Raw genomic sequence first — 11,306 nt, forward strand, 5'->3', positions numbered from 1 at the left:
CATATGCTGGTGCGGTTGGCCCTGGGTTCCTCCTAATGCAAGACAATGCTAGACCTCATGTGGCTGGAGTGTGTCAGCAGTTCCTGCAGGAGGAAGGCATTAATGCTATGGACTGGCCCGCCCGTTCCCCAGACCTGAATTCAATTGAGCACATCTGCTCCATCCACCAACGCCACGTTGCACCACAGACTATCCAGGAGTTGGCGGATGCTTTAGTCCAGGTGTAGGAGGAGATCCCTCAGGAGACCATCCTCCACCTCATCAGGAGCATGCCCAGGCGTTGTGGGGAGTTCATACAGGCACGTGGAGGCCACACACACTACTGAGCCTCATTTTGACTTGTTTTAAGGACATTTCATCAAAGTTGGATCAGCCTGTAGTGTGGGTTTCCACTTTAATTTTGAGTGTGACTCCAAATCCAGACCTCCATGGGTTGATACATTTGATTTCCATTGATAATTTTGGTGTGATTTTGTTGTCAGCACATTCAACTATGTAAAGAAAAAAGTATTTAATGACAATATTTCATTAATTCAGATCTAGGATGTGTTATTTTAGTGTTCCCTTTATTTTTTTGAGCAGTGTATAAATGCAACATGTAAAGCGCTGGTCCCATGTTTCATGAGCTGAAATAAAAGATCCCAGAAATGTTCCATATGCACAAAAAGCTTATTTCTCAATTACATTTTGTGCACAAATGTGTTTAAAAACCTGTTAGTGAGTTGAGGAGGATTTCTGTCCGTGATAAAGCCATTTTGTGGGGAAAAATGTATCTGATTGGCTGGGCCTGGCTCCCCCGAAGTGGGTGGGTTTATGCCCTATCAGGCCCACCCATGGCTGCGCCCCTAACCAGTCATGTGAAATTCATAGATTGGGGCCTAACTAATTAATTTAAATTGACTGATTTCCTTATATGAACTGTAACTCAGCAAAATCTTTGAAATTGTTGCAAGCTAGAGCTCCGACTTTCCGAACTGAAGATCACTGACGTCATGATTTGCGCTCGTATTTGACCGAGTTCCCAGTTGTCTTCTGCCGCGTTTAAAACAACTGGGAACTCGGAAAAATACTAGATCTAGGCCCGAGTTGCCGAGTTGGAATTCCGAGTTGGGTGGCCGTCCTAATCGAATTTTCCCAGTCGGAGCTCGTTTTTTTCCGAGTTCACATTCATGTTGAACGCACGGAAATCGGAGATTTTCGAGTTCTCGGTTGTTTTGAACGCGACATTGAAAGCACCACTTGAGATCGCGGTAATGAGCGATATAGCAGACATCGAACGAGACTTGCCTGACCGGTCATCCTATGCCCGGTGTGATTGCATAAACAGAAAAGATGGCCGCCTCCGTCCGTGAAAAGCAGGCAGGTCTGTCAATGGTTTAGTTTATTCATTCCTAATCAGCATAGGCTGTCGAATAAAATCTACTATTTTATCTGACCCTAGCTATCTACATGTTGGGGGGGGAAACGATCTGCCACGGCGACCAACCAGTTCACGAGAAAAGTAATGCTAAGCTAACTTACTAGCTGGCTAATTAACTTTACAATAGTATTATAAAACAGCAAGAACTCGGATGGCTAGCCTAAACGTACCTCTACTCTTGAATTCACTAGACACTGATGTGGCTGTCATGTTAAGAAACATGAATGCAACGCACTGAATGTGTTGTCGCCGGACACACTGAAATACAGCTAGACAGACTGCTATGTTCCATTTCCCCTCATTAAAAGGTGAATGGGTATCTAACATTAGCTAGTTAACTATTTCACTCATCTAACGATTTCATAATTTCACTCAACATTGAGTGGCAGAAATGGTATAGCAAAGTCCCAGTTACCCCTGACCTGTGCAATGTTTAGTGGGGCAAAAGTGGTGGCTGTAGTAAAAAGTGGTGGCTGGGGCGGCAGGTGGTCTAGTGGTTAGAGCTGAAAGGTTGCAAGATCGAATCCCCTAGCTGACAAGGTACAAATCTGTCGTTCTGCCCCTGGTCAAGGCAGTTAACCCACTGTTCCTAGGACGTCACTGACTTGCCTAGTTAAATAAAATAAACTGTCCCATGGGTTCTTCCATGTCCCCAGCTGCCTTGAAGCGCATGCTGAATTTCAATGCTCCTCCTTTGAAAAACACTGCTGCTGAGCCAGTATGGAAGGTGCTGATCTACGACAGGTGTGGCCAGGACATCATCTCCCCTCTACTGGCAGTCAAGGAGCTACGGGACATGGGGATCACGTTGCACTTGTGAGTAGGCCTAACTCACAATTTGACATCACTGTTATCTATTAGTCTCCTTCACAAAAGGTACATTTAGAAAAAGCTAAAATCATGATATGCCATGATAAGGCTGTAAAGACATTTTTGTGTAACAACCCATCAACTGGTGAGTCTTTTGGTAATGAAAGAGCTGTGTAGTATATTTCAAAGGACAACAACAGTTTGGAGAAAAGGAATTTGTGTCAATACTGAATTTGTGTCAATACTGAATTTGTGTCAATACTGAATTTGTGTCAATACTGAATTGAGCAATTGCAAATAAGTCCAGCACAGCATTGACTTGGTGTCAATCAATAGAGGATACAGTCATCTAGAAAGCTCTCCAATGTATTTTATCTTTCTCTATAGGTTGCTTCATTCAGACAGAGATCCCATCCCCGATGTGCCAGCCATCTATTTTGTGATGCCGACAGAGGAGAACATTGACCGGATATGCCAAGTAAACATCCCTCACTCAGAACTTCAACATGACATCGTCAGATATGTTTAAACGCTGGATAGGCCAGATGATAAGGATAAATGTCTTTGGCCACCGAGTCTATGAATTTGGTGGCTTTGCCCAGATAAAATGATTTGTTGTCCAAATGTAACATCCCAGACATGTAACATCCTACTAGTCAGTATATTGTTCCATTCCGTTGTTTTTTTCTCTCTTTCTCAGGACCTTCGTAGCCAGCTGTATGAGTCTTACTATTTTAACTTCATCTCAGCCATATCTAGAAGTAAACTAGAGGATATTGCCAGTGCAGCTCTCTCAGCCAACGCTATCACACAGGTTACCAAGGTGAGTCTACAACACACTAGTTTACCACTCTGCCAGTCTGCATCTCAAATGGTACCCTATTCCCTATATGCTGCACTACTTTGTGCCTGTAGGGCTCTGGTGAAAAGCAGTGTACTATAAAGGGGGATATTGTGCAATTTGGGACTCAGGCCCAGTCATTTTCTATAAATCACATCACAGGGTATTTGACAGCCTTTAAGAGTAAGGTCCTTTTTTTTTGCTTTTGTAGGTGTTCGATCAGTATTTGAACTTCATCACACTTGAAGATGATATGTTCATCCTCGGCAATCAAAATAAAGAGTTCATCTCCTACCATGGTAAGTTCATTGGATTCAGAAACGGGGCAAGATTTGATATTGTCAAAATGAAACTAAAGATAACTGTTTTTATTCACATATTACCTTCAGATCGTCTTCTTGATTAGCTGGCATGATTGTATTTGACATCCTGTTTTCCTATTCCCTTTTGATTAGCAATTAACAAGCCAGACATCATGGACACAGAGATGGAGGCCATCATGGATACGATAGTAGACAGTCTCTTCTGCTTTTTTGTCACTCTGGGTGGGTCCTTCAACACAACGTTATCAATGTCACAATACTATTGAGACTCCTGAGAAAACATTGCTTTGGTATTTCAAAATATACGGTGAGATGCATATACTCAGGTGGCTATACCATTTCTACCTGCTAGATGGCAGCATTACTACCATTTATTACTCACAAGAATCAAAGCAGTACCAAGATAATAGTTATTCTGAGCGAGGAAAGCTGTTTGAAAGTAAAGGGTTTTGTCTGAAAGTGTGACCATATGGATGACACTTTGACAAAACAAACCCACCCTGCAGTCTGTTAAAAGATTCTCAGTTTTATCCTAATGGTGTTCAGCCACCACTAGACTCCAGCACATATAGAGAAGCTCTGCTAAACTCTTCAATGCTCTCTATTGGCAGCTGACAGATGTGTTTTGTTTTCTTAGGTACTGTCCCCATAATCCGCTGTCCAAGAGGGAATGCTGCGGAGATGGTCGCGGTGGTAAGCATCACCCTCCCTCATTTAAAACCATCTGAAGTTTCCTCACCTCAGCCGCTGTCAGGGGCGCAGTCTGTCTGAAAACTCTTTATAATACGTCTTGGCAGTGCAGAGAGGCCTGGGAGAGTAGTACCCATTCCCCGTAGGCACAGTGAAAGGGGAAATGAGTCATTTGAGGACCACCCCAAATCCAACCACCCCCAGAATCTCAGCATTTGCAGACTGTATTTGCAGGTGGAATGTTGATGCAGTCTGTGGAAGCTGATCCTCCAGGGGCCTTAATGGATGGGTAGAGTGATTCTCCTCTAGTCACACAACACTGCTCTTTGTTCCATGTAGTGCTGTGTTGTGGTGCTGGTCTTAATGCAGGACTGTGTGCTTAGTCTTTATTTGGTTCAGAAGATATAAGGCCTCTTGCCTCGCTAGTTAAGAGACTAAAACATCTTAACCCAGTTTCTCTATTTCAGAAACTTGACAAGAAGCTTCGGGAGAACCTGCGAGACGCCAGAAACAGCCTGTTCACTGGGGACAACATGGGGGCCAGCCAGTTCAGGTGATTCAGGGTGCTGTAGACTAGTAAACTGGGTATGAACCATAAAGAGAGCAGACTAGATGTAGACATTCATCCCATTGTGTACTTTACCATGGAAAGTCTACTCCATTCCATATGACAAACACATACAATGGCTTCCCACACACACTGTTTCACCATGTCTTTGTTTAACTCTGAGGTGGAAATGTGCTCTCCTGCTGTTCTCTCCAGACCCACTGAACAGTTAGCTAGGCCTTCACTAAGTGGTGGATGAAGATTAAACAGTCATGCCTCCTCTGTGAAAATCTAAGCTGGATCCATTTCAAATCTTCTTTTGTGGTGGAGCATAGAGAGCCTAGTCAGTGGGGAACTCTGGGTACATATGTCATCCTCCGTTTCATCTCTGTCTGTCTCTCTCAGCTTCCAGAGACCCTTATTTGTACTTGCTGACCGCAACCTGGATCTTGCCACCCCCCTCCACCACACATGGACCTACCAGGCCCTCATCCACGACGTGCTGGTAAGACTGACAGGATACAGGGAGAGAGAAAGAGAGGAGCAGATCTGTTTGTCGTTCTCCCACCACAGTGTTATGATGGACTTAACAGACACATCATACACTTTGACAAATCTAAGGGCTTACTAATGAGAAACCTCCACTCTACAGTCTGGACTCATTCCTGGTGAATTGTGTTGGGTGTATGGTATTTTACACTGAGTCTGAACTGGTCTGCTCAGTAGTGTGAATAGGGTATATACAGTACACCAAGGTGTGAGTGGTTTTTCAAGGTAGCAAACAGATTTAACTTGGAATGTTATTTCTGAGATACTGTAATTACTTTGTGTGTAAGATAAAGAGGAGGGTAAATGGTATGTGCTCAGTGCAATGACATGTGTCAGAGGTCATAAATATTAGTGAGGAACCATTTTCCACCATCTGTGCCTTAAAATGATTTGTGGTGTAGAGTGGACCAACCAGTCTCCTATTCAACCATTGGTTTTCAGCATTGCAGGTCCTTTGTTTTAGCCTCGATATATGTATGACAACGGTTGTTATTTTGAAGGTAGGCTATGATGATGTTAGTAGATATCAATGTTTATTCCCAGAGGTATCTATGGATCAGTATGTTTTCTAATGTTTTGAGTAGAAATATGACCAGACTTCACATCCAATAGGATCTGTGCCAGCCAACAAACACAGAGTAACTAGTGTCTGTACCGGTGTCTGTTTATTTGTGTGTCCCCCAGGACTTCCACCTGAACAGGGTTAGTATGGATGAGTCTGTGGGGTCAGAATCCTCTCCTGCCGGAGCCAGACCCAAGAAGAAGAACAAGAAGAGTTATGACCTCACATCAGCCGACATGTTCTGGCAGAAACACAAGGGCAGGTTTGTATTTGCTATGCAACATTTTTCCAGCAAAATTAAGGCAGTTATACATTTTTGAAAACATTACAATGCATTCACAACAGATTTCACAACATTAAGTGTGTGCCCTCCGGCCCCTTCTCTACTACCACAATTCTAAATCACAAAATCCACGTGTTCGTGTGTGTATGTTATTGTGTGTTTGTATGCATGTCTGTGCCTATGTCTGTGCCTATGTTTATGTTGCTTCACAGTCCCCGCTGTTCCATAAGGTGTGTTATCAGTTCATTTTTTTCTTCTAGATTTTTACTGCTTGCATGAGTTTCTTGATGTGGAATAGAGTTCCGTTTAGTTATGGCTCTATGTAGTACTGTGCACCTACCCATAGTCTGTCCTGGACTTGGGGACTGTGAAGAGACCTCTGGTCTTGTGGGGTATGCATGGGTGTCCGAGCTGTGTGCCAGTAGTTCAAACCGACAGCTCGGTGCATTCAACATGTCAGTACCTCTCACAAATACAAGTAGGGATCTCCTCCACTTTGAGCCAGGAGAGATTGACATATTAATATTAGCTCTCTGCACGTCCAAGGGCCAGCCGTCCTGCCCTGTTCTGAGCCAATTGCAATTTTCTTAAGTCCCTCTTTGTGGCACCTTTACCACACGACTAAACAGAAGTCCAGGTGCGACAAAACTAGGGCCTGTAGGACCTTCCTTGTTGAAAGTGCTGTTAAGAATGCAGAGTAACTACTGTTGTCAATATGTTTTGACCATGACAGTTTATAATCCAGGGTTACTCCAAGCAGTTTAGTGTCCTCAAATTGCTCAATTTCCACATTCATTCTAAGATTTAGTTTGTCCCAAATACAATGCTTTTTGAAATATTTAAGACTAATTTATTCCTTGCCACCCATTCTGGAACTGACTGCATCTCTTTGTTAAGTGTTGCAGTCATTACAGTTGCTGATGTGTATAGTGTTGAGTCATCCTCATAGATAGACACACTGGCTTTACTCTTTACGCATGTTGTTAGTAAAGATGGAAAAAAGTAAGGTGCCTAGACAGCTGCCCTGGGGAATTCCTGATTCTACCTGGATTATGTTTGAGAGGCTTCTATTAGAAAACACCCTCTGTGTTCTGTTAGACAGGTAACTCTTTATCCACAATATAGCAGGGGGTGTAAAGCCATACAAGTTTTTCCAGCAACAGACTATGATTGATAATGTCAAAAGCTGCACTGAAGTCTTAACAAAACAGCCCCCACAACCTTTGTATCATCAATTTCTCTCAGCCAGTCATCAGTCATTTGTGTAAGTGCTGTGCTTGTTAAATGTCTTTCTATAAAAGCATGCTGAAAGTTTGTCAATTTATATTGTATCTGGTCAAACACAATTTTTTCCAAAAGTTTACTAAGGGTTGGTAAAAGGCTGATTGGTTGGCTATTTGAGCCAGTAAAGGGGGCTTGACTATGCTTAGGTAAGGGAATAACTTTTGCTTTCTTCCAGGCCTGAGGGCTCACACTTTCTAGTAGGTTTAAATTGAAGGTATGGCAAATAGGAGTGGCAATATCATCCGCTATTATCCTCAGTCATTTTTCGTCCAAGTTGTCAGACCCAGGTGGCTTGTCATTGTTGATAGACAATTTTTCTTCCACACTTACTTTACGGAATTCAAAATTACAATGCTTGTCTTTCATAATTTCGTCAGATATACTTGGATGTGTCGTGTCAGCGTTTGTTGCTGGCATGTCATGCCTAAGTTTGTTAATCTTGCTAATGAAAAAATCATTCAAGTAGTTGGCAATATCAGTGGGTTTAGTGATGAATGAGCCATCTGATTCAATGAATGATGGAGCGGAGTTTGCCTTTTTGCCCAAAATTTAATTTAAGATGCTCCAATGCTTTTTAGTATCATTCTTTGTTTCATAGTGTAGTGTGTTTTATTCAGTTTAGTCACATGATTTCTCAATTTACAGTACGTTTGCCAATTACTTGTACAGCCAGACTTATTTTGCCTAATCCTTCTCAACCATACAATTTTTCAAATCCTCATCAATCTATGGGGATTTAAGTTATTACAGTCATTTTCTTAATGTGTGCATCCTTATTAGTAACTGGGATAAGCAATTTCATGAATGTGTCAAGTGCAGCGTCTGGTTGCTCATCATTACACACCATGGACCAACAAATATTCTTTACATCAACAACATAGTAATCACTACAAAACTTGTTGTATGACCTCTTACACACTATATTAGGCCCAGCTTTCTAGATATGGCTACAATATTGTGATCACTACATCCAATGGATTTGGATACTTCTTTCAAACACATTTCTGCAGATTTAGTAAAGATGTGATCAATACATGTTGATTATTTCAATCTTGTGCTGTTTAACTACCCTGGTAGGTTGATTGATAACCTGAACCAGCTTGCAGGCACTAGTTTCAGTTTGAAGCTTTCTTAGGAACTCGTGATCAATTACTGATTTAGAAGGTAGTCTGCAGGGGATGCTTTATTACTCGGTAGAAACAATCTATTTGGAGCATTGCCATAGTGAAGTTATTCTTGCCTGAGAGGTCGTTTTGACTCTTCCAGCCCGTTCCCAGAGGTGGCTGAGTCTGTACAGGAGGAGTTAGACACATACCGAGCCCAAGAGGACGAGGTGAAACGCCTCAAGAGCATCATGGTAAGCGTGGCACACAGGTGGTTTTATAGAGCTGTTCAACGAAGTAGTCTCACTGAAAACATTAAGACGACACTCACACTTGCATATTCCCCACTAAAATAACTTTAATTTTCTTCTCCAGGGTTTGGAGGGTGAGGATGAGGGACCCATTAGTAGTATTAGTATGTCAGACAACACCGCAAAACTTACCTCAGCTGTCAGGTAAGCGTCAATGTAGAATATACAGGATTTATCATTATTATTATTTATTCATAACGGCACCATTATTGACAGTTCTCTCAGTCCGTACCAAACTGTGTTTCCTCTAACAGCTCTCTGCCAGAACTTCTGGAGAAGAAGAGGCTGATTGACCTCCACACTAATGTAGCCACTGCCGTTCTGGATCACATTAAGGTCAGTGTTTAGCACTGTCTTGGCCAGACAGGGTGTTCTCTGTGTCTAGAGAGAGAGGGTTCTCTTTATGTCCACAGTGAACAGCGTCCCATTAACACTATTCTCAGATATTGTACACATATGGAAGACTGTTGTGCAGTGCAATCGCAGTTCTACTATCTCATATAAAGTTACTACATCTGTCAAAGGGTTGCCTAAAAATCCTCTTGAACTAATCTACACCTTATGGGATGTATCCACAGAGCCGTAAACTAGATGTGTACTTTGAGTACGAGGAGAAGCTGATGAGCAAATCCACCCTGGAGGAGTCTTTACTGGACATAATCAGTGACCCTGACGGTAGATGTGCCTCTGTGCTTATCTTACCCTGACGGTAGATGTACCACTGTGCTTATCTTACCCTGACGGTAGATGTGCCTCTGTGCTTATCTTACCCTGACGGTAGATGTGCCTCTGTGCTTATCTTACCCTGACGGTAGATGTGCCTCTGTGCTTATCTTACCCTGACGGTAGATGTGCCTCTGTGCTTATCTTACCCTGACGGTAGATGTGCCTCTGTGCTTATCTTACCCTGACGGTAGATGTGCCTCTGTGCTTATCTTACCCTGACGGTAGATGTGCCTCTGTGCTTATCTTACCCTGACGGTAGTTGTGCCTCTGTGCTTATCTTACCCTGACGGTAGATGTGCCACTGTGCTTATCCTACCCTGACGGTAGATGTGCCTCTGTGCTTATCTTACCCTGACGGTAGATGTGCCACTGTGCTTATCTTACCCTGACGGTAGATGTGCCACTGTGCTTATCTTACCCTGACGGTAGATGTGCCACTGTGCTTATCTTACCCTGACGGTAGATGTGCCACTGTGCTTATCTTACCCTGACGGTAGCTGTGCCTCTGTGCTTATCTTACCCTGACGGTAGATGTGCCTCTGTGCTTATCTTACCCTGACGGTAGATGTGCCTCTGTGCTTATCTTACCCTGACGGTAGATGTGCCTCTGTGCTTATCTTACCCTGACGGTAGATGTGCCTCTGTGCTTATCTTACCCTGACGGTAGATGTGCCTCTGTGCTTATCTTACCCTGACGGTAGATGTGCCACTGTGCTTATCTTACCCTGGCGGTAGATGTGCCACTGTGCTTATCTTACCCTGACGGTAGATGTGCCTCTGTGCTTATCTTACCCTGACGGTAGATGTGCCACTGTGCTTATCTTACCCTGACGGTAGATGTGCCTCTGTGCTTATCTTACCCTGACGGTAGATGTGCCTCTGTGCTTATCTTGGCCAGAAATGACATGCATCATGCATATGTGTGCTACTTTGTCAAGGGTTGGAAGTACCTGAGATGCCTGTTTTTGAAGGTTTGGCAAACAACAGTTTTTCTCTTTGTAACAGCGGGAACACCGGAGGACAAGATGAGACTCTTTCTGATTTTCTACATCACAGCCCTGCAGCCCACTTCAGAGGTGAGGCCTGGGCCCCTTCTATCCCTACCCTTAATCCCTCCTATCCCTTACCCTAACGGTCTAAGCCTAAACTCTGTCCCTATCAAAAACATACTAGACTCCCATCACACGTTCTGTCCCCATCAAATGCATGCCAAACTAGACTATCACAGGTCAGGGGAGGACCCACAGGCCCCTCTGTTCGGGAACTCTATGCTGATCCACTGCAGTCATATCAGTATCATGTCCAATGGACCAAAACAACACACTAGCAACCTGAATGGAGACACTTTGTGGTTTCACTGTAGAAATCTTAACAAAAACACAATACACACTTTGAAAAACCTTGGGCTTGGCTTTGATTTAATTATGTAGAACACCATTAAGCAAAACACCAATTCCCAACATTTTCATTTTTGATATGCTTTTCTTCTGACAACATTCAAAATCTTTATTGTTCGATATGACGCATGTAGAGGCAGGTTCTAGGAACATTGAAACCCTTTGAAGCCGCGGCCAAACATCATTACTCCAGAAATCCAATAATGCTAGCCTGTTCTGTTCTGGGCATCTCAAGGCCCTCTGTATAGGAGACCTTCCGACTCTCCACAATGACTGCGGGTTCTACGTCCCACCTGTTCTCTTCAGTGAGATTACCCCTGTCCTTATAACCTTATTCATTATCATCTAAAAGACACAACTGATCCCAGAACAGCACTTATACTCTGAGGCGCTTTGTTAATATAGGCCCAGGTTTCTGGCTGCGGCTGCAGGCTGGTATCAGTGTTAGGATCAGGCTGTC

The 11,306-nt window shown here is 43.2% G+C and overlaps 1 protein-coding gene across 2 annotated transcripts in view; it reads left to right on the plus strand.

The window, feature by feature from the left end:
- Nucleotides 1-798: 798 nt before the first annotated feature.
- Nucleotides 799-11,306, plus strand: part of LOC110505767 (sec1 family domain-containing protein 1) — a 15,811-nt gene continuing 5,303 nt past the window's right edge. For both annotated transcript variants that reach the window (XR_016491559.1, XM_021585197.3), the window contains exons 1-15: nucleotides 799-1,363; nucleotides 2,077-2,236; nucleotides 2,618-2,708; nucleotides 2,931-3,053; nucleotides 3,283-3,370; nucleotides 3,527-3,616; nucleotides 4,032-4,087; nucleotides 4,552-4,637; nucleotides 5,037-5,136; nucleotides 5,865-6,004; nucleotides 8,576-8,666; nucleotides 8,788-8,867; nucleotides 8,978-9,059; nucleotides 9,302-9,398; nucleotides 10,455-10,525. Coding sequence is in view for 1 of the 2 variants with exons in the window: in XM_021585197.3 (XP_021440872.1) it covers nucleotides 1,333-1,363; nucleotides 2,077-2,236; nucleotides 2,618-2,708; nucleotides 2,931-3,053; nucleotides 3,283-3,370; nucleotides 3,527-3,616; nucleotides 4,032-4,087; nucleotides 4,552-4,637; nucleotides 5,037-5,136; nucleotides 5,865-6,004; nucleotides 8,576-8,666; nucleotides 8,788-8,867; nucleotides 8,978-9,059; nucleotides 9,302-9,398; nucleotides 10,455-10,525 (1,386 nt within the window). In the remaining variant the exon portion in view is untranslated. The remainder of the gene's footprint in view (nucleotides 1,364-2,076; nucleotides 2,237-2,617; nucleotides 2,709-2,930; nucleotides 3,054-3,282; nucleotides 3,371-3,526; nucleotides 3,617-4,031; nucleotides 4,088-4,551; nucleotides 4,638-5,036; nucleotides 5,137-5,864; nucleotides 6,005-8,575; nucleotides 8,667-8,787; nucleotides 8,868-8,977; nucleotides 9,060-9,301; nucleotides 9,399-10,454; nucleotides 10,526-11,306) is intronic.

Source organism: Oncorhynchus mykiss, chromosome 25, assembly GCF_057628025.1.
Source record: "Oncorhynchus mykiss isolate SJ-2025 chromosome 25, ASM5762802v1, whole genome shotgun sequence".
In the NCBI taxonomy this organism is placed as follows: Eukaryota; Metazoa; Chordata; class Actinopteri; order Salmoniformes; family Salmonidae; genus Oncorhynchus; species Oncorhynchus mykiss.